At 40.4% G+C, this 23,543-nt stretch overlaps 2 protein-coding genes across 6 annotated transcripts in view; one reads left to right on the forward strand and one right to left on the reverse strand.

Moving 5' to 3' along the window:
- ntrk2a (neurotrophic tyrosine kinase, receptor, type 2a) overlaps positions 1–7,586 on the reverse strand; it is an 82,443-nt gene extending 74,857 nt beyond the window's left edge. For 3 of the 5 annotated variants that reach the window (XM_035165494.2, XM_035165493.2, XM_035165492.2), the window contains exons 1-5: positions 6,813–7,586; positions 4,220–4,294; positions 2,164–2,235; positions 1,606–1,674; positions 234–382 (exon numbers count right to left, since the gene is read on the reverse strand). In XM_035165494.2, the coding sequence (XP_035021385.1) occupies positions 234–382; positions 1,606–1,674; positions 2,164–2,235; positions 4,220–4,294; positions 6,813–7,069 (622 nt within the window). In that variant the 5' untranslated portion in view covers positions 7,070–7,586. The remainder of the gene's footprint in view (positions 1–233; positions 383–1,605; positions 1,675–2,163; positions 2,236–4,219; positions 4,295–6,812) is intronic. The other 2 variants (XM_035165491.2, XM_035165490.2) reach the window with 1 other exon arrangement.
- Positions 7,587–11,801: 4,215 nt separating this feature from the next.
- Positions 11,802–23,076, forward strand: LOC118115201 (solute carrier family 28 member 3-like). The gene is made up of 16 exons (XM_047341268.1): positions 11,802–11,860; positions 13,194–13,285; positions 15,047–15,236; positions 16,166–16,310; positions 16,420–16,533; positions 17,023–17,100; positions 17,528–17,608; positions 17,857–17,937; positions 18,539–18,664; positions 19,107–19,237; positions 19,606–19,774; positions 19,898–20,095; positions 20,568–20,649; positions 21,069–21,167; positions 21,888–22,002; positions 22,959–23,076. Exons 1-16 carry the CDS (start codon positions 11,802–11,804, stop codon positions 23,074–23,076), a joined length of 1,878 nt encoding a protein of 625 aa, XP_047197224.1.
- Positions 23,077–23,543: the final 467 nt, after the last annotated feature.

A 23,543-nucleotide genomic window follows, 5' to 3' on the forward strand; every position in this document is an offset into this window, starting at 1 on the left:
ATAATCCCTGCACCTAAATACATACACATTTATGCATAAACACACACACACACACAAACTTTGGTACACATGAACACTCAAACAAATGTGAATGGAACAGTTTCTCTAGAAGACAAATTACAGTTTTCCACCCGGTGCTTTATTGCTTTCCACTCTGCTACACCTTCAAATGTCTTCTCCAGCTTCAGTGCGTGTGCATGTGTGTGCGTGTGTGTGTGTGTGTGTGTCCTCACCACAGTTAGGCAGCGTCAGACTGGACAGCAGCTTGCGTTCTCCTCCTTCCTCAATGCAGCGTAGGTCCTGAGTGTCTGCTTCCTCCCCTAACCACAGCTTGATCCACATGTTTTCACAGGAGCAGTGCAGAGGGTTCCCCGACAGGATCCTACACACACACACACACACACACACACACACACACACACACACACACACACACACACACACACACACACACACACACACACACACACACACACACACACACACACACAAAGTCAAGAACAATGACTCGCGGGGTCAGTAAAAACTTAATGGTCTCTATGTGGCAACTGCCAGCACAATATGTTTAAGTGCAATAAAAACACTTCACACTATGTAAAATAAGCTAATTTTCTTTCCTGCCCACAGTGGAAAGAAGACTGATACCACTGTTATGCATGACTGTTAAATATGAAGCTACAGCCACGAGCAGCTTAGCATAAAGACCTGGGGAGGGGGTTTAACAGCGGTATCAAAATCCGCACTTCTGAAGCGCACCAGTTAAGATGTTGTCTCTCGATTTTGAATCCAAACAAAACCCTGGGGTATAGAACTCATGTCAGTGTTTTTTGTGCCTATAACTATTACTTGGCTGGTCGAGGTTAACATCCTGGAGTGTTGTTGTTACCCCGAGGCTGCCAAGCAACCAGCGGATACTCGAGAGAGAGTCAGTGCCCTCGGAAAAGACACTGTCCAGCACATAACACCCCTTAAAACAACAACTTGACATTTTTACACTTTGGTTTTGGTACAGATTTAACAAGTCTTGTGCTGGTAAGCTTGTTTCGTTGCCTTTGGATGGAGTCAGGGCAACTGTCCCCCCCCCCCAGTCTTCGTGCTTTTAGCTAGGCCAATGGTCTCTTGGCTTTATATTTAACAGAGAGATATGAGAATGGCATTCATCTTCTCATCTTAGCAAGAAGGCAAATAAGAGTATTTACCTGAATGCTGATAATTCTGACATTCTGGTTTATGCTTGTGAGCAGAACTGAACCATTTGAAAGAATGTCCAAACTCTCTAAATGTTCTACAAGGACGATATGACCAAAAATTATATTAATATAAAAAAAAAAAATGTTCCACTAATTTCAATCTCTCTGTTATTGCCTCATGACAGAGATGGTAGACTGAGTAAAGGATAGATATAGTTTCCTTCATCGAGGCCATAGCCAATCACATTGTGCCCTGGTGGTTTACTGTCACTTCAGCTTATCTCTATCCCGCTGCCTCAATCTGAATCTAAAAATCCAAGGGTGCAGGCAGAGGCAAACCCAACTAAAAGCTTCAAATCATCACATCAGAAACCAGGACACAGAGAGAGAGATTGATCGTGAAGGCTGAACTCACAGATAAGACATGTTGAGGTGTTTGAATATTCTCCAGGACAGGGATGACAGGTTGTTATCTTTCAGATTCCTTGAAATCAGAAAATCAGAAAATCAGGGAATGACGTTGGATTTGAAATACAAGAGAAAAAGTTGGGTTAGTGTTGCAACAACTGACAGTACATGACTACATGCACGGAAAAGCCTGCAGTATTTCTTCTCATTAAAAGTTTTTCTCCTCCAGTGACAATTAACCTTAAAGTGGTGCATTATATCAGTGTAATAATCATCAAACTTAAATTATGTTTGAGTTTGACCATTTATTTCTGATTATTTTACTCTCTATATACTATCTGTATTGATCTTAATGTGTTGTGTAACCAATTATTCATTCACAAAGAGTAATGCAATAAATTTATGAATTCAAAACAAGTAAGGGATTTAAAAGATAAGTGCATTTTAATAATTTGAAACAAATGGCTCTCGGAAAGAGATAAATAATGGCTGCACAGCTGTTACATCAATAGAAAACACGAGGTATTCTATATATTATGAAAGCATGGGATGTGTTTTTACTTACAGGTACTGCAACTTGATGTTGTTTTGGAAAGCCAGCTTCGATACATATGTGAGCTTGCTGTTGGTCACCGTTCTGAAAAATGTTTGCATAACAGTCTCATCAATATCTTCCTGAACGATAGTTGCAATAAAATACAACAAGCAAAGACATAAATTCAGATCAGCTCCATGACGTCTGAAGAAAACACATTTTTTTCTAACAAGTCATCCTTGAGGAGGATATAACAGAAAAAAAGGATTTTTTTCACAACCTGGCAACCCAAATTTTATCATTAATAAAACATGAACAGATTATTTATGAATATTACTCACAACTTATAAATGTTTTATGAAGCACTTCTTTTTAGAAAGGGTGATCCTTTTCATTTAAAGTACAAAAGCAAAAACAGAGGACGAAAATGTGAAAAGGGTTTGAAGGGCACAGATATTATGTATTAGCTTTATCAGTGGTTCTCAAATGTGGGACTGCGGACCCTCAGGGGACCGTGGCACGCTGGCAGGGGGTCTGTGAAAAGCTTTATCCCTTAAAACAATCATGATAAATGGCTGAAAATATTTTTTATAAACATCTAATATCTTTGTAAGTAATTTAGTAGAAGTGTAAAGAAAATAGACTATGTCATTTTATTCCAAGGGACATATATGGAATGGAATATTCCTTGGCCTTTGAGCAATATGATCTGAGGAGACTGCATATGAGCGTATAGTTCTGTGTTGTGTAAATAGCTGAAAGAAACTGAGAGCGTGTTGTTCGCATGGAGAGAAACCAATGATCAGTTTATCTGCTGTGCCATTAAAGCAACATTCTAACAAACCGTTCCACCAAAATCAAATCAATGTGGCTGCCACTAATGATTATTTCTCTGATCATCACGGTCACATTATAAACTGTCTTGTTTGGTTAAAAACCCAAAGATCCAGTTTTCAGTGATGTTTGACAAAGAACAGGAGACGATCCAGACGATTCAGATTTTCACTGTTGTCACAATTGTTGCAGTTTTTTTACACTCAAATCTTAGAGATATATTTTTCACAAATGTCTCCATATAGGGAACCGTTTCATGTATATGTCAGGTGCCTTTAACGTCACTGTATACTGTACATTACTCAGCACAGTCAAAACCAGGAGCTCAGAGGCGAGGCTGTGAGATCAGGTCAGTTTAAGTCAGTTTAATCAATGTTCTGTGACTGATTGATCATGTCTGGAAGGACTTGGACTGAGCGAGGATTTTCATTCCGCTGTTTAAAAAGGTGACACGTAACTAACGATCACTGTCAAATTATTCAAACTGTGAAATACTGGTATCATGTATTACAAAATGCGCAGAGTGTAACAGTGGACAGTTGTCCTCATCCTGCCTGCATTTGGAGTTTTCTCCACACTGGATCAAGCTGCAGTTAAAAAGCGCAGACACTTGCAGTGTGTAACGTGCTTTGTGCTAATCTGTCCAGAAAATGGGATATTGGCTGGGAAATTAGGTGGTGCCCACTTAACAGATTATTGCGTTGGAAGAAAATGCTGCGGACGGTTCTTTTTTTTTTTTTTTAATTGAGAAATAAAATGAGACAGAGAAGCAGAGTAAAACACTGCAGAGATAAACACAGTGTGATTTTAAAGTAGCAGAAAAAGACCATGTAAAAAGTAAAGAGGGAGAGCGATTAGTAAAACAAGAGTAAATCAATATGTCTCATATATGTTAGTACTGTTATTACTATTGTTATTAACGGTATTAAAATATAGTTCTAGTTCTAATAATGCCTATTGGTCTCTGTATTGACCATTAAATATATATAGAAACATTTAAATATTGCCACATATTATGTATATGTGTATAGGGCTTGTGATGCGCCACCACACAAAGCACTTTACACTAGAAGAGATATTCACCCATTGACACACACTGAGATACATGGTTTTTCTATCACATGTCCTTCACACACACAATTTAGGTTCAGTGTCACTGCCACTTTGACATGGAGGAGCCGGGGATCGAACCGCCGACCCCCTCCTGTGTATTCAGCGTTTCCCTCTGTAATAAAAGCCAGTGGAGACTCACAGGTTCCTGAGATTCTTGTAGTAGTGCAGGTCTTTGTCGTTGATGGAGGAGAAGCTGCTCTGGTTGGCGATGTAACTGTCGGGAGATACAAGTGTGTGTGTCACAAGACTCATTTGTTAACCCGAGGACAAGCATAAACAGAAACATTTCAACAAGACAAAGGGACATAATTAGGCCATATAATTAGCATTCAGCATTAAAAAATGAACTGCTTAAGGGCTGCAGCTGATATATGTGGCACAGGAGGAGCAGGCTGTCAGGCTTCGTCTCTGTCGGATTTTAAGGACCAACAGGAGATATGCGTGCGGCCACTCCCTCTTGTGCATGAGTGTAACTGTGTGAGCAGGTTCTGAAATACAATGCGTGTACTTCTCAGATATGGAATCAGATATCTGAACATTTTGGGGCTAAACAAATCCTCAAGAGTGAGCTGGGAACAAGCTTCAGAAGGAACATGCTGTGACAGTCCCTGCAGAGCTCTTTGTCCTGCAGCCACCTCTGTGTGTTTGGTTAATCACAGGATCATTAAATACAACTTCTCATGTGGTGACAAAAACTAGTCTAATTAGATCCATTGATTTCCAAGATCATCACTGATAATCACTTCAAATTCCATCTAATACAACGTGTTTGTCCTCTCAAATATACAGAATTTTTACCACAATAATCACATTCTAGTCAATGGAAGTCAAAAGATCGAGAAGTGTGCGTTGAAAAGACGACATCTAACAACGAGAGCTGTTTCAACCAGGTGCTGTCCTGCTGGCCTCGGGGTCGAAGATGCTGTACCACACCGAAGACCATGTAATCGCAACATCTCCATTTTAAATCCGACCTTTGTTGCACATCAGCTCGGCTCAATCTGCCCGCTTCATTTCCTGCCAGGTCTCTGCTGTCACTATCAAACAAAACCTGGAAAAAATATGTATATATATTTTTTAAAAGTAATAAAATGTGATACTGTGCCTTTCAATAATTAAAGAATCTGACCCAGAATGTCAGCAGCTTCAACGCTGACAAATGAAAGCCATCCTTTGAAAAACAGCATTGACAACTTGGTTTGAAAAAATTTACTTTTGCAAGAGAAGGCCTTTTAATAATGAGCCACTTAAAATGAATTCTCACAAACACAAGACCATGCTCACACTTTATATCCATTTCTGTTTTTATTACATTTGATTACCTCTTCTCTGCATGTTTTGTCTCAGCGCACAGGGAAGAGTTAAGTTTACTACACCCACAAATGTCCATCAGCTTATACATGATCTCCTGTGTACAATAAATCTGTACTTTAAAACGATAAATAACACATTTTCTGATGTTTTAATAGGTGAAATGTTTTCCTGTCGATCTTTAGGCTCCATAAAACAACTCCCTGGGCTGTTTCTCCTGTGTCAGTGTCTTTCAAACAGCCAACACCCATTAAAATCTCACCAAGTCATCAGTCGAAAAAGAAATATCATCCTTTGCGATTTAGTCTGTGTCATGCAGACGGATGCTGTTGAATCAGGATGTCCAACCAATTAACACACAGACGTAGGAGATTATAACATATCTCACCCCTTTTTTTTTGGGCAAGGTCGTTTGGAATTAGACGTGGCACTGTCCTCAGTAATTTGTCTGTTTACATTAGACGAGCAGTTGAGTGAATGGATGCTCCTTCCTCACCAGACTGCTGGCTGCATGGCTCATTTTTTTTTAAAAGAACTGCTTCCAAGGCTCTTCCAAGGCCGACGGATGAAGACTGTTTATCTCTGACAAAAGTCATTATCAACAAGGCCGTTTATCTTTGCCAAGAATCAGACTGCTGCAGCAGTTAAATGCTCTAATCCCCCCCCGTTTAATTGCTCACACATATAGGAAACAATTCATTTCCAGGCCGAATCTTGAAATGTGAGGGAAAAAGCTGGGGTGGTGAGGGGTGATAGGCTGCTGTACATTTCCAAAGCACAGTTTTCGTGTCATCTTTGATCGTCTCCCTCACACAGCAGCCAAATAAAGGACAGTCCAGTCTTCAGATAGACTACAAGCCAAACAACTCCACTAGAAAAATCTCCTCTGCATCGATTCCTCTCTGCTCTTCTGTGCTTCATTTAAATATACTAATACAAAGCCATCTTGGGGAAGTGTCTGTGCTAATATTTGGACAGTGTGAGTGCGAGATCCATCCACATACACGTGCACGCACACCATGCACGCACAAATACACACACACACACTGCGTTTTGTCTCGTTTGTCAGGATAAAGTGATTTCAGTCTCTTTTGCTGTTTGGTGTTGAGATGTCTCTCATGTGATTATGGCTGTTATGTAATGTTAGGCTACACACGAGCCATGAAGCTGTGCAGAACAGATCAATGTGTGGATTTATGGATGAATGTGTGTGGTTTTATATCGAATGCATGCATTAGATAAAGATGTAATGTAAAGAGCAATAGAAGCGGGTCTTTGCGCACCGTGTGTGCCACATCCTCCGGCCAGAGGAGGGGTGATGGATGACATTCCTTTATTTGTAAAGTGCCACCTTAATGAAACTATATGTGAGGACCATCTATCTCCGTTTTAGTGAATCTGATGCCCGTGGAGACACTCACATGTCGGTGATGTTCTCCATCTCCGCCTCGCTCTGTAGGACCGGGAAGGCGTTGATGTCCCGCTCCGGATCCACGCAGGAGATCCTGGTGCTGCTGCAGGAGCAGGAGGACGGGCATGCCTCCGCGGACAGCCACGGGTCTCCCGAGCCCACCGCCAGCTCGACCGCCGCGACCCACCACCACAGGAACCGCCACGACCCGGGCCCCCTCCACCCCGGCGCGGAGAGAGCCCCGCTCCCGGGTCTCAAGGCGCTCATCGTCGGGTGCCAACTTCAGCAATTACCAAGGCTCGCTGAAACAGCCCGGCACGGCCCGGCCCGCAGGTTGGCTGGGAGTCAGCCCCCCTGGTTCAACCAAAAAATCAGCCAAGGAGGAGGAGGTGGTGAAGCGTAAAAATCCGATGCTGAGGTGGGAGCAGGGGGCGCAGATTAGAAAACCATCGTCCGCGACCAAGGATGACAAGGGAGGCGGAGAGAAAGGTGTGAAACGGGGGGAAAGAGGAGAGAGGGTCCTCCTGGTTCCTGCGTGAATCCTCCACAGTCCCCCGGCAGCCAAAATCACACTGACACACTGTGTGCCAGGGAGGGTCTCTCTCTCTCTCTCTCTCTCTCTCTCTCTCTCTCTCTCTCTCTCTCTCTCTCCCTCTCGCTCTCTCTCTCAGCTGTCACGCACTGGCCGCTGCGTCCTCGCCACACTGTCCTCTGTGTGTGGATGGTGCTCGGCTGCTGGTGGTGGTGGATGGAGGGGATGGGAGCCGAGGATGAGGAGGACGGGTCCCTGCCCACCAGCGTTAAAGCAGATCGTGATGCCTCATCGATGGCTCTCAGGGAAGTGATGATGCTCCCTGCACTGCTTTCATGCAGGAAGGTCTGGGTGGGTGCAGGGTGGGGGGGTCAGGTGCAGAGATGTGCACAGGTGCTTCGGACGTGGCTGCACGACTCCTCTAACTCCTCTAATAACCTTAACCTAACCCACAAGCTAGACAAGTCCCCATAATGTGACCGTGTTAACAGATTTAGGTCCCCACAACATGAGAAATACCTGGATCACACACACACACACAACCTTGTACTTCTGTCTTAGTATGACCCTAATTTGCATAACGTAATCCCTTTAGCTCTTCCCAAATTCTTAATCTAACCCTAACCCATTCAGATTGCATAAGAACCCTTTAGTTTGTTTTCTCCTCTCTTTTTTTAATTCCACACCCTCACCCCCGGCTCTGTCCACTCACCTTAACCCTAACCCCAGGGGTCTCTATGTCTCTATGTTTGAACGTATCGTCCCCTAACCTTTGTAAAGGTGAGGACAGGCCAAAATGTCCACACTTCACAATATGTCCTCACTCTGTCCACACTCCCACAGGTTTGTGATGATACCCTTATCAGGACTTGCATGCACTGACCTCCATTCACTGTGGACAGCCAATGAAAACCTTACTCTTCACCTTGACTTAACCACGATTTAAATTTTATCTCTCATCTTAACCAGGACCTCAGAAATGATGTCTGCCATGAGGTCTACTGGTCCTGACAAGGACAGTGTTAACACTGGAAAACAAAAATACACTCACACATAGTGCACGAAAGGTTATTTAATTGATCTGGTAGCAGATTATGTGCATAGATTAGCTATAAGGGGGCATTAATTTGCAGGCTCTAATTGTCATTCTCATCACCACAGTCGCTGTCCTTATATGTGATTATCATTATTGTCTGGTTGTTATGCAAAGTGATTTCTAAGTAGACCTGTATAGGCCTCCAGTTAATCAATGAAAACACGGCTGTCTGAAGGTTGATAGTGACCTAAGTGTCACGTTTCCAGTCCTATGAATTAAAATAGGAAAATTAATATACATAGTCAAAATAATGCAAAGAAAAAGCAACATGCTGTTTCGCACTAAACAACACGTTATAGCATGTAACTGTCTTACAGGATTTTTTAAAGGCAGCTGAGCCACTGGTTCCAGTGTAAAAGCCCAGGAGGTAAAGGGGAGGATGTAATGTCTACAGCAGCACGTGTGTAAGTGAGAGAGAGTGAGAGAAAGAGGGAGCAATCACCAATCACCAAGTCTTTAGCTGGTGTGTACTAGACCAAGCATTGCCTTATTAAATCATTAGGCTGTATTTCATAATCATACAGGGCTCCCAGCCAAAACTAGACTCGAATCAATAAGCTGTCATCCCTGAATGGACGGCTGCAACCCCGTCGCTCTGCTGCTGTTTTACAGCTCCTACTGCTGGATGCACGTCTGACACAGGAGCCGATCCGTCTTTAACTGCTGCACAGCGGTTAAGGAATGGAGCTACGTCTCTTCAGTGTTTCACCTTATGTGTGAGACAGAGAATGACAGGCTCATCTGCCTATGAGCAGCAACAACCCCAACACACCACATCTGTGAGGAGTCTCCTCTCCTCCTCTCCTCTCCTTTCCCCTCTCCAATGTCCTGTCCCCCATGTGCAGCTCTAATATGACGTTCGCACTGACGCACAGGCAGTGCACTGAATAGAGGAGTGTAATTATGGAGCCCTGTCTGTGTCTGAACCAATCTGGCGGATGCCTCACTAGCTGCCTGCCTCAGACACTGTGCCGTACGCATTCTGCACAGAACGGCGTGGGCGTGCCAATTAAAACATCATCTCATAAACAGAATATTCCAATTACTCTCGGCGCCTTTTTGAAATGTGACAGAGGCTGTGCCCCTTGTTAAAGGTCTTTGTCGTTTTAAACATGTAATCACCCTCTTGAACCATCTGTCATCATTAGACAAAGCGCCATTCGCAACGTTTTTTATCCAACACTGTGAGCAAATTATAGCGTGCCATATTTAGCTTCTTGTTTGATGTGTTAATTGCAAAACACAAATAACAATTTTGCAGTGATTTATAATTTAGATACAATGGAAGTCCCTCTAGAAACAGTGAACAAAGTTCCTTTTTAACTGACATATACGGCTGCGTCCTTTGTTGATTATCATGTGCGTACATCTGGAGTTAGACGAGTTGGTGGCATATGTTGATGATTTACAAACAGAAATGTGTGGGCTCAAAAATCACAGCATCACACACTTTCCTGAAGTCGCTCTGTGGGTCCTTGATTTTAAAAGAATGTTTTGATTATATTTAAAATGTGTTTATTCAAATGAGCTAAGATGTGACTCCTGTAAGGGTCATTTTCTTCTTTGTTTCTGTGGCAAAAACACTGATCACTCATCAAGTCTGACATGTTCTATCACAATTGTGTATATTTATGGTCACCATAACCTCATGGCTGTACATAGTCACCTGTTGTGTCATCACTATAGGGCTGCAATAACTGCAGTCTATGATCAACCTCTTCAATGGTGGGTTTAGATATTATGGTTATGTTCTCAAACCAAAAGTGACACCTGACCTACAGTCCCAATCCAAAAGATTTTAAATTGATGATGATATTAAGAACAGTGAAATTGTTACATTTGTATTTACAAATATATGATAGAATATACAAATATTTGAATATTGGTTGATTCATCGGTTATTGTTTTTTTTCAATTTCAGTTTTACATCATAATAGTCTGTAATCATTGGTGCATAATATCCACTTATTGTATCACAATCACCTGTTATTACATCACAATCACCTAGTATTACATCATAGTCACCTGTTGTTGCTTAATAGTTAATTATTAAATCATAATGTCATTGCAGCATTCACATATTGTTGCATCAGATTCTTCTGATATTGCATTACAATAACCTTTTATTACATCACAATCACCTGTTATTACATAACAATAACCTGTTATTACATCATAATCACCTGTTATTACATAACTATCACCAGCTCTTATATCACAATCACCTGTTATTACATCATAATCAACTTTTATTAGATCGCAATTATGTATTATTGCATCACTTTCCCCTGTTGTCACATTGCTGTTACTGTATGTATTGTTTCCTCACAGTCACCTGCTGTTCATTGCATCTCTATCATCTGCTCTGACCTTTTCATACCATCCATACAGACTATGGTCTTGAGAAATTATACAATACTGCTCTCTAGTGGCTGCTGGGATATTTAAAGAAATACGAGTCTGCAGTGTCAAGTTGCACAGGCTGCATCCACATAGAGACAACACAATGATCCTTCATCACAGAGAGCATGTGAGCACTGCAGGGCTTTTTCATGGCACATATTTGTTCATGTCACAGCAGGACAAGTTGTAAGTCAAACAGAATATGAATAATAGTTGAATTTCATTTAGCTCTTTCAGTTTCTGGGGCTTGGTATGTTGCATGCTGGCTCACTCTCATACTGGACACTTGAGCTGAACAGAGCCATTGTTGATGTTATCTGTAGCACCAGTGGAGAGGGTACAGGGAGAAATGAGAGAGGTCATGTGATGCTGATTGGTATTTGGTCAGATTTTCTAGAATTTCTGTGACAGTGTTTATTCCTGTTTTCAACCGAAAAACCCCTGAATGATACTATACACGTACATTTGTGTGTGTGTGTGTGTGTGTGTGTGTGTGTGTGTGTGTGTGTGTGTGTGTGTGTGTGTGTGTGTGTGTGTGTGTGTGTGTGTGTGTGTGTGTGTGTGTGTGTGTGTTACCACAGTAGTCCTCATAGAAGCTGAAGTCCGACTATACCTTGAATAACATTTGTAAACTAACAATTTAGTAGCACTTAATTGGCACTTACTTATAGCACCTTGTAGTTTAGCTTTTTTGAAGAAATTGTACTTTCTCGATTCTTGTTGTTCTGGGTTTGTACCCTCATGGTTGAATGTACTTATTGTAAGTCGCTTTGGATAAAAGCGTCAGCTAAATGAAATGTAATGTAATGTAATGAAGCCCGGTCTGGAAAAAACATAATTTTGATGTGAACTGTCGTCAGGTTGATAAGGGCTAAGGCTTTGCTTAGGCGGTCCACAATGAATGGAAGTCAATGCAAAGTCCTGAGAAGGATACCTGTGTGTGTGACAGAGTCAGCGAGGGAGGGACAATGGGAGGGGAGAACAACAGTACAGGTGTGGAAAAAGTCTCCCAGTGTCAGACAAAGCAGTAAGAGGATGGAGCTGAACATTATAGAGAAGAGGAAAAGAGGAATCAACAACAAGGCCTTTAAGTCAGAGGTAGGCAGACCTTTTGAGCCCACACTTATCTCTAAAGCTATTCTTGATTAATAACCTTTAAAAGAACTCCTGCAGTCGGTTTCAACAGTATCCTAAAGTTAATCTATCATCTCTTTGTTTCTATATTTACTATAACTCCAACTCTACTGGCTTTTTACTGAATCAGACCATTAGCTGGCCTCACCAAGAACATCCAAGGTTTATACCAGGAGATTCAAATGAATGACAAAGTTTTGAGGATCAAGTTTCAGACGCGTATTCAAACAGCTGCACAGTGTTTTTTGCCAAACAGGTAAAGTAAGGTTTGATATATATATAAAACTTTATTACAGGCTCAATAGCCCCAATAGCAAGACATACACCATAAAGAAAAAAGAAAATAGATACATAAACACATACAAACATACTCTTATTCATGAGAGTCTTAAAAGGCACCCATACCAATGTTTCCACAGATATGATTGATATCTGACCGAGCTGCACCTGGGGCTTGTGAGCATCATTATAATACAGTTTTGTGACTCATCAAGTCGAGACATAAACTTAAACATCAGGTTCCTCAAGAGAGCCTGTAAAGTGCTTAGCCCTGAGTCACAAAAGAGCTTACTAGCACTGCTACACCTGGGCCTTTTCAGCAGTATCCTCAGACAGTCATTGTATGCTACCTGAAGTTTGCGCAGGGTCTCCTTTTTGTAGCTGCCCCATAATGGGGCTGCATACATGGGGGTGCAGTAAGCACAAAACAAGCTCACTTTCACATCATCAGAACAGTAGTGGAATTTCCTGACTAACATGTTTGCTTGTTATATATGTGATATATGTACGTGTGCACAAGAAAATAAGCTCTCCTCCAAACAAAAAACTGTTGGACTATAGCTAAGTAAATAATAGTAAATAAATATATGTTATTTGTTTAATGTCTATTAGTTCTCACCCTTAAGACCCTTGTGTGTGTGGGGGGGGGGCTGTGTGTTGTTGTTTGTGTGTGTGTGTGTAAAAGGAGCAGGAGCAGATATACATTGATCTGAACAGCGCTGCGGAGACTGCAGAGGATGTACAGAAAACGACTGAAGAACGGGAGAAAAGGTTGCGTTCTTTCTTTTTGGTTGTTTTTTCTCAAACACACAAACATTCAATATCTCTTCATGTCAGATTCCCTCGGTGTCTTCTGAATTGCCAGCTCTCACTCATCCCTTTGATGTTACATTTATGTCCTTTCTCCTTATCTACCTCCTTATCTTTCTTTTTTTGTGTGTGTTCAGCTTGCTGGAGAAGAAAATGGAGGCAGTCCAGGGCTTTTTGGCAGAACACAGAGACCAGATCCACCTGTTTATACGCCTGGTTTTAGCAGCAGGTTAATTATCTTTGTTAGCTTCTGTTAAACTGTAACTGAAGACACTAAATGGGTGTTGGGTCACTGGGTCTGTGGGTCTCTGCATGCTAACAGTGTGTTTAAAAAGAGGCCGGAAATCAAACTGAAACGTAGTTCTTAAGGTTGAATCACAAGAGAGTCCCTCATCTTTACTGTTCTCTACATTTTCTTTGTTTGATACTTTTTGATTTTGAACCAACATTGAATCAAAAAAACAACTCTCAAGTATATGTCAAGTATATTGACAAAAATTGTCAGTCTTCCTTTAAGACGTTGACGCTGCATGACGCTAGTAAGGGGCTGTTTGAGTGGACCGACATCCTAAAAGATCTATGCCTCGGAGCATGTGTGTGTTTGTGTGTGTGTGTGTGAGTGTAGGTAGTACTCAGGTTAGGGAACCAGGTTACACAGTCACATTATGGGAACTTGTCGTCTTTTTCTGTACAAAAAGCTTGTCCGCATAATGAAAGTAATTTTAAGGCAAAGACATCTTTCAAGTTTACATTTAGGCAGGTAGTGGTTATGGTTTCCAGGAAATGAATGTACACTGAAATGAAGAATTTTTTTTACATACTTACATTTTTTTCAAATGAATTAAGTTTACTCAACCTTAAGCTAACAATTGATAACTTTAATGTAATTCAGTTGTGTGTTACCACAGTGTAAGTCAGTTTATTGTCCTCTGGAAACACAAAGACAAGACTTTACTTGAATATTTACATGTTCTGCTACTTATGACCTCAAGTATCAGTAATTACCCTGTTGACCCTTTAGCATTTACCCATAACGGACGTTCAAGTTTTTTCTTCATGTAATATTTTAAAAGGAATGAATGAAAAACTCATTTTAACTGTCAGGAGAAGCTGCTGCTACAGCTGCATTCTTCTGCAGGTTTGTGAATAAAAACACACCTGAAGACTTAAACGTCCAGTGTGTAAGATTTAGGTAAAAGGGATCTATAGGCAGAAATTGAATATGGAATAATCCTAGTGATGTTAGTATCTAAATTGTACGAATTATTGTTTTTCTATATCCCTAGAATGGGTCCTTTATATTTAAATACTTCATATTTACATCTGGAGCGGGTCCTCTCTACGAAGGCCGCCATGTTTTTACAGTTGCACAAACTAAACAGGTTTTAAACAACTGAAGGCTACCACAGGTTCTCTTTCACATTTGGAAGGGGAGGGTGAGGTGAGGGATATTCATTTGCAACATGCAACTTCACCACTAGATGTCACTAAATTCTACACACTGAACCTTTAAGACAAGAAAACAAAACATAAAAAAAGAACTGAAATGAAGGAATGGAAACGTGAAAATGCTCTTTTTTATGTTTCCCAGGAAAGTATATAGAATAGTGAAAATTAGCACCACCTTTTACCAGTTGCAACATTAAAGTGATATGTACAAGAATACAACAATCACAATGATCCGCGAATGTTACAAACTTTGTTCTGAAATGTAATGATGTGTTTTTGCATGAGAACTTTTACTTATATTTTGATTCTAATTATTTTGTAAAAGATTGTATTACTTGTCGATGAATGAGTTAGGTTTCAGTTGTGCATTAGCTCTCTGTGGCAGGTCAGTAATGTTAAATCTAACATTAACTCACCCCCTCAGAGAGGAGGATATGACACAGCACGTACATGAGGAGATTAGAATAATTTTAATTAAATAGGTTTAAAATGTTGTCAGCACTGTGGGACATATTTCACATTAATTCTAAATTTATTTCAGGCTTTGTTGCCATGGTGATAGCGGCATGCGTTCTGAACTTCAACCGGGCAGTTGGGCTTCTGGTCCTCTCCTTGGTAACTGTGTTCTTTCTGGTCTGGGATTGGATGATGGAACGCTATGGCGACTGGGTGTGGGAGCAGCTCTGTCCTATCAGAGACCTTCTAAGTAGGAACTGGTTCTGGATCAGATGGTGAGAAAAGAGAAATTCTGTTTCAGGTTCCCTACTCTGGTGTGACGACTGACAGATACTGTTCTTTTTTCATATCGTCCGTTAGTTGGTTAGTTTGTTCGCTAGTGAGGTAAATGACAAGGTAAATGAAGAACTTTGTCTTCTGTCCGACACAAATAAAATCATCTACATGGAAGTTTCTCCCCCTGAAAAACAGCTCATCGTAGACCTCCGTTACTTTTCAGACCATCACTGAAGAACAGAATCATTCAAGATGTCAGAGTAGAATAAGGAATATAGGCCTATTCACGTTATTACCACATGTAGTTTTGGGTTTTTACGTAGGAATAAAGTATATTAATTAAGTGGTAATAATAGAGAATGAATATATTCTTGGAGTATAAGGCTCAAACTGATTGTAACTGATACACAACAATTTCATAAACTTCCATCGATAAGCAGTAATTGTTAATAACAGGACAATATGCTACTAACATGTGTACTAATGAGAAAGTAGTTCATGGGGAACATGTGTACTTGAATATCAAGAGCTACTAACTTAATTTGTTTGGTGGCCTGAGCCACACAAGTTAAAAACAACCAGGTTTGTCAGGTTTGCCACCATTGTTATGTTTACAACTTGTGTCTCCTTCCTCTTCAGTTAATACATGACTAAAAATTGTATAAAAAAAAAAAAAAGCTGAAGGGGCTAAAAATAATAGAACAAGATGCTAAAGGTCATTCCTATAAACTGTCTAATCATCTTCTAAGCAAAGTACCAGTTGAGTATTTAAAAACATTTTCTTATCGAAGAGAGGGATTGGGGATTTTTGTCATCCTATGAATTCTTTATAACATTCTTCTTACTGATAGATCACACATGTTACAGAGGTACAGATATGTCATCATCTGTTCATCTCTCTCCTCTGTCTCTCTCTCTCTCGCTCCAGGTTTATATATATGTCAGTACTGGTGGCAGTTGTGTGCTGGCTTGCACTGGACACAGCCCAGCGGGGCACCAGACAGTTTGTGTCTTTCTTTGGTTTGCTGCTCTTCATCTTCTTAATCGCGCTGTTCTCAAAACATCCATTCAGGGTAAGGGACCCGAATGAAAGCTTCAACGTGCACACACACACACACACACACTCACACACAAGTGCCAACAAATTAATTTATAATCATGTATTGTACGTGTGTGTTGAAGTGGTCTCCGCAAACTTTGCTCTCTGGGATTGGACTACAGTTTGTCGCCGGTCTGCTGACTCTCAGGACCACATTTGGCTTGCACGCACTGGAATGGCTTGGAAAACAAGCTGAAGTATGTGAAAAAACACACACACACACACACACACACACACACACACACACACACACACACACACACACACACACACACACACACACACACACACACACACAAACACACACAAAAGACGATCTGAAAGGTTCTAGGTATGAATTTGTCAGTCAACCAGGGCCTTTGGAGTTTGTACGTTCTCCCTTTGTTGTTGTGGCTCCAGCTTCCTCCCACAGTCCAAAGATGTGCACACGAGGTTAGTTAGAGACTCTAAATTGCCCATAGGTGTGAAGGTTAGACTGAATGGTTGATTGTCTCTATATGTTGGTCCTGTAAAGGGATTGGCAGCTGCTTCCAGCTCTCCTCAAGATTTATAACTCAACATTCCTGCTGCAGCTCTACTTAAATGTTAAAGTATAAGTGATGGAAGATTTGCATGTTCTGTGAACAATCAATTGCTCCTAACGTTTCTGTTTCTGTAACTGACAAGTCTAAATATTCTCCACACAGACTTTTATGGCCTTCACAGATGTTGGGTCTCAATTTGTGTTCGGCGACAGTTACAAAGACCACTTCTTTGTCTTCCAGGTATGACACACTCCGACATGGTGCATGCGAATGATGCAACAGTAAAATAACAGCAACAAGAAAAACACATGTTGATATCAGTACCGTGTCATGACACGGTACTGTCATGACACGTATTTGGAAAAAATTTGGAGTATTTGGAATGTGTTTTTGAGCATGTAAACATGCCGTTCCTCCCTTACCTCAAGTTGCAATAGTAGTAATCAAAATAATAAAAATTTAATTATGATGACCCACTGTACTAAAGTGTAAAAGAAGAATCAAAACAATTGCAAATCTGTATATTGTTAGAATTAAATATATTGGAATGTCTAAGTCTTAATTTGTATGTCATGTTTTGCCTATAATACCTAAATATTACTTAAAATCGTACATAGAGATAATGATGAGGGTAATGGTGATGATAAGGATTGTGGGCTCTCTCCAGGTGATGCCTATCGTGGTGTTTTTAAGCTCTGTCATCTCCATCCTCTACTCTATCGGCTTCATGCAATGGTTCATTTGCAAGGTAAGGAAAGTTCAAGTGCACGGATGGAAAGAAACATTTCAAGTCAGATCAGTTGCTTTCAATCATTTATCTTTAAATCCTCATTCAAAATAAGCAATACAGAGTCAGGAATCAAAGATAAAAGATGATTAGAAATTGGAGCATAATGAAACAATGACTGATTTTTTATTAGCATACTTTATATCAACATTTCGAACACTTCTATTATTTTCCTTTGACGTTCTTTGCCATATTGATTTTTCCCCCAGCTTGGATTTATAATGCAAGTCGTCATGGGAACGTCTCCAACAGAATCAATGGCAGCAGCAGGAAATATATTCTTGGGACAGGTAACAACAGTTTAAACAATAAACAAAAGCAACAAACCTATGCTTTTTTCCCCCCGATCTTTATTCAAGAGCGTGGTCTTTCAGTTTGAGAACAGGACGTATTGATTTCATGTTCAGATTTTGTAATGCTCTCACTCGATATCATGCGCTTGCATTCAAATATACCCTGCTTGTGCTTGGATTTGCTGCGCTGCAACTCCACGTCTTCTCCTTGTGCTCACGCTGCTTCTGTGCACACGTGAAACATCTTCTCTCAGATCTCTCCTCTGCTCTCAGATTTATTTCTTTGGTTCTTGGATTTAAAAACTCCCCAATCAATAGAATGACAGGTGTAGTGATTACAAATGAAATCCATCCGGCTTTGCTGTGTGCGTGTTAGCTTTAAGTCTTTTGAGTGGGAGCACATAGTTTTAAGTGAGAGCATTCAAAAGTCTGAACATGAAATCAAGTCCTCCACTTAAACTGAAAGACCACACTCTTGAATAAAGATAGGAAAAAAAATCATGCTAACAAACAAACATTCAATGATATATTTATTGTATATTAATTAATACAACTCAATCCACTAATATCAAATTAATCCTGCGTCTATCTCTTCCAGATAGAGACATCCCTCCTGATTAAACCTTACATCAGTGAGCTAACTCTCTCCGAGCTCCACGCTGTGATGACGGGAGGTTTTGCCAGCATCTCCGGTAGCATTTTAGGAGCCTTTATCTCCTTCGGGGTGAGGAATATGAGTGTGGAATATGTAGATGGGTGAGGTGATAACGATTGCAGAGTTAAGTCAATATTTAAAAGAATACGTTGTATGTAATTTATTCATAAAGATTCTAAATATCTTAAAATGAAAGGCCATTAATAAAATGACCCTAAGGGGAAAGCGAGCAATACACTTTAAAGTGTAGTTTAAGCAGGAAGATATCCCAAATTTCAGTGAATAATAAATTGGATTATATAAGTGAAAATAACTTTATATATGATTCCTGTTTAAAATATTGCCTGACAATTTTATATTCCAGGTCCAAAGACATGAGGGGATAATTTGGTTAAAGTTTTAAGACATAATAGACGCAAAAAACTAAGAGTTTACAAAGGCCAAATCTCTGTCAGGAAGTGAAAGTTTGAATTCAGAAATGATGTAATCCTGTATGTGCCTCTCTTTTGAGATTGAGGCATCACACTTGTTGACAGCATCACTGATGTCCGCTCCAGCCTCGCTCGCCATCGCCAAGACGTTCTGGCCTGAAACAGAGACGCGAGCTGCCATCAGTGACCATGACCTCAAACTGCACGAAGGGTAGGAGATGCCAGGGAGACACAGACTTAAAAAAAAACTGACTGACTCCGAAAAACAACATTCTAGACAAGTCAGGTATAACTATTTAAAATTGTTAGGTGCAGCGACCATAGAATTTTTACCTGAAAAGACCCAACTACAAACCCAGTCTTACCTAAATTGATATACTATAGGTGCAGAGCCGATGTGCAGATGTCAATTCATCAGGGACAGAAGAAACTTTCACACTGACCTAAGCTGAACTTCTTTAAAACTGAGGCGCCGACTCCAATTTGTCAAATGTCATCAACCCAACACCACCAGTACGCTGATGACACTGTAGTATTAGAGGATTGAGGGTCATATAACGTTTCCATGTGTCTCCTCAGAGAGAGTAAGAACGTGTTGGAGGCGGCCTCCCAAGGTGCATGTTGTGCTGTCAGTGTCGTGGCTAGCATTGTTGTCAACCTCATTTCCTTCATGGCACTGCTGGCCTTCTTGAACGCCATCCTCTCCTGGCTGGGCGGGATGTTTGATTGTCCGGAGCTCAGCTTTGCGGTGAAGGCCCCGACCACACACAGACACACCCCCCCATTAACATTCATGCTGTGTTTATAAAGTTAAACATCGACTCACCTGTCAACTCACGCTCCCTTTTATCTCTTTGTATCCCATCTTTAGCTTATCTGCTCTTATGTGTTCATGCCTCTCTCATTCATGATGGGCGTCTCCTGGGAGGACAGTTTCATTGTTGCCGAGCTGCTCGGCATAAAGACTTTCCTCAACGAGTTTGTGGCCTATCAGAACTTGTCGGAGTTAATCAAGAGGCGGAAGGCAGGAGGGCCAGAATATGTGAATGACGTGAAGCAGTATATTTCTGTAAGTCTCACTCATCTTGCGAAATATTCGTACTTTCTGATTATCATTGTCGTCTTTAGACATTTTCACATGGGCTCACTTGGACATTTACCGAACATTTGACTAGGGGGCTGACAGGACAAGTTCTGAAAAATGTCCGGAGTAACTAACTCTTACATTTGCGTTCTCACATGCACCCCAACCAGGAAAAATGTCTGCACTTCAGTCAGTGTCCGAAAGCAGCTTAAGTCTTTTTTGCATCTACATGCATGCAGTTTGTATCCGTCAATTACATCAGAAGAAATTTAAAGAAAAAGAGAACTGGACACTTTTCAAGTTTAGTTCAAAATGGATTAAAAATGGACAAGATCGGAAATGTGTATGGCAGTAAATGAATGTCTGCTTTAACATGTTTAACAGCTACATATGACACAGCCTGTTTAGATATTATGTATTACATAACAATTTCCATGAATAATGTTTCCTTATCTAGGTCCACTCTGAAACCATCGCAACCTACGCTTTGTGTGGATTTTCCAACTTTGCTTCACTGGGGATGACGATTGGAGCGATGTGTGAGTGATGCCTCTGAGCCGTTAGCAAGACTAGTTATCAACACCAAACTCAAAGGTCACAAAGTTCCTGGTTAATGTAGCATGTTGTGAAATATATAAAAAAATGTAATCTTAAGAACATTAATTCAACATTTTACTCTAAAAACTGCACCAAATACAATCTCTGCCACAAACAGAAATGTGAAGGATGAAAACTTAAACGTGTCTTTGATTTTCTGGCTGGCTCATGTGATTGTCAGTGATTATGTAGATGCAAAGAGTCGGGTGGCGCTGAAACACACCTTTTACAGAAGCCTCCACCAGATCATTAACGCTGTAAAATATAGTTTCTAGTTAAACAGCTTCTCGTCACATTACTGTTACATTTCTGTAGCTGTAAAAGTCTGGTTTGTGCATTATGGATTTTTAACATTTTCCAGCGGCTCTCGCTCCTGATCGACGGTCTGACATCTCCTCCTGTGGCCTCAGATCTCTCATTGCAGGCAGCGTCTCCTGTTTGATGACAGCTTGTATTGCAGGTGACTGCTGTGCCTGAACTGTTATCTACTGCATCCATGTATTGATACTGTCTGCTGTTAGAAAATCACACACCGTCACTGTAGCCAACTTATAACAATTGTTTTTCATATGTAGAGGTACACTTAATTCATCCCATGGGAATTATGTTGATGCCATTACAGACTTTAGTATAAGGAGCATGACAATGCGTTTTGCATCTCTTGATTATCATTTTGTGTTTCTTTTTGAAGATAAAGCAGAAGAAATCCTGAGTAGATCCACACCAACACTCTTCACATATTAATATTACAGCACACTGTCCAAATTATTATAGGAAGCCAGCAAAGAGATGCAGGTTCGCGTTTCTTAAAGCAGAACTACTCTGCTCTTAAACTGATTTAAATTGCTCCTTGAAACATTTTAACTGTTTTGAACGGAGACTCTGGCCCCACAGGCCTATTTATAATCCATCTTTGCATTGAACTTGAACTATAGTTAAATATTTCCTTATTAGGTCCATATTACCTAATATTTTCTATTCCCTTTGGTAAAGTTCACCATTCATTTTAAGATGAAAGTCAGGGACTATTAAACTTCTAACGTAGGATTGCAAACACATCATTCGGGGCAAGTAATGAAAACCATGGAGAAATGTTACAGCATTTCTTGTTCAGAGTTACACAATATAAAACCTCTCACTTTATTTGTATGATGACATTGCACTGCATGTTTTTTTTTAGGTATCTTGTACATCCCTGATGTCCAGTGTGCCCAGTTCCTGAGCACAGAGTTCAACAACGCCAATGTGACCAGCAGCACCCAACTGGTCACCTGCTGCACACTGCTGTATAACAGGTGTGTGTGTGTGTGTGTGTGTGTGTGTGTGTGTGTGTGTGTGTGTGTGTGTGTGTGTGTGTGTGTGTGTGTGTGTGTGTGTGTGTTTTAAATCTGTATTACTGTATCAAATTGATGTTTGCGTCTGTCTTATGTTAATACCTTTGGAATAACTGATTCCAAGTTTCCATATTTTTGCTCTTATGCTGTCTATTTACTCCCAACATGATCTTTTTGATAAGGTACCATTTATACACAGTTTATAGATAAGGTTTAGGTCATTATTAGGAAAGACTTTGACACTTGCTCCCCAGTGAAGTGTTAAACCACTTGTATTGTGGGGAAGAGCTGAAGGACGTCTTGACCAAAATCAAAAACTATTCATTAACATTTATAACCACAAACATAACGCATGGTTTACTATTAAGATTAGTATTCTTACTGACCATTAATAATCTTTTATTGTCACACTAACAATATCCGGAGAGTCGTCAAATATCAAACAAATTCATGTCATCTTGTTTCTAGATTTGTGCTTTTTTAAGATTCACACACACACACATCAAAAGCTACAATTTTGCATAAGCTGATACATTTCTGTACCATGATAAGTCTGCAGTTTTTGACATTCATATTATTTGATTAGGATTTTTTTTGGGGGGGGGATTTCCCTCATTCATTTCCCAGAAGTGGTCAAATAGAACCTCGGAACCTAACCCGAATAAATCAAAGAACAAAAAAGAAGTGTCTTGGATTTTACACAACCAACAGAAGTAGTCTTTCATAGCCTATAACTGATCTATACAACTTTGTATGTGTGCATGTGTGTGTGTGTGTGTGTGTGTGTGTGTGTGTGTGTGTGTGTGTGTGTGTGTGTGTGTGTGTGTGTGTGTGTGTGTGTGTGTGTGTGTGTGTGTGTGTGTGTGTGTGTGTGTGTGTGTGTGTCTGTGTGTGTGTCTGTGTGTGTGTATTTGCAGTGTGATGGTGTTTGAACCATGGAACGTGACGGTCGGAGAAGGATTCAGTCAGGGCAGTCTGCGAGGCTGCTGCTCACTCACACCCCCGACACACTTCAACTGCAGCTCTGTGTTTTGAATCACTGTCGACAAAAACTGTACAAAAAAATGTTAGGTGAACTGTACAGTTTAAAATGCATTTTCTATAAAGTTCCAATGAGATACTTGTACTTTACTTGAGTTTTTCCACTTTCTGCCCTTTTATGTTTCTGCCACTGTAGTTCGGAAGATGATAAAACACTATGACATTTTTCAGATAACTTATGTTACTTTGCAAATTCAGATTAACAAAAGGCCTGTAGAATGTAATCAACAAATAATTTACGATAGATTATTGTAGATTGACTTGATTTAATTTACAGCAGTCGGCTCACAACCCACCCAGCAGTATGTATAGCAATTTAAATCAGTTTCATCTTTACCAATTGTAAAATTAAAGTGACATTTCAATGCATGGATTGTTGTAAATAAAATTCTGGATTTCTGACTGTACTGTGATATTGCAGCTTAATAAAAAAGCTTTCTTAGTTATCTTAAAGCGTTGGA

The sequence above is a fragment of the Hippoglossus stenolepis genome, chromosome 9 (genome assembly GCF_022539355.2).
Source record: "Hippoglossus stenolepis isolate QCI-W04-F060 chromosome 9, HSTE1.2, whole genome shotgun sequence".
NCBI classification, from domain to species: Eukaryota; Metazoa; Chordata; class Actinopteri; order Pleuronectiformes; family Pleuronectidae; genus Hippoglossus; species Hippoglossus stenolepis.

What these genes read in the sequence shown, in the direction of transcription:
- LOC118115201 (XM_047341268.1), top strand. Translation starts at nt 11,802, where the DNA reads ATGGGAGGGGAGAACAACAGTACAGGTGTGGAAAAAGTCTCCCAGTGT. An exon ending in TCCCAGTGTCAGACAAAGCA is followed by an intron (nt 11,861 to 13,193) that starts GTAAGAGGATGG and finishes GTGTGTGTTCAG; the next exon opens with CTTGCTGGAGAAGAAAATGG. An exon ending in GATGACGATTGGAGCGATGT is followed by an intron (nt 20,650 to 21,068) that starts GTGAGTGATGCC and finishes AACATTTTCCAG; the next exon opens with CGGCTCTCGCTCCTGATCGA.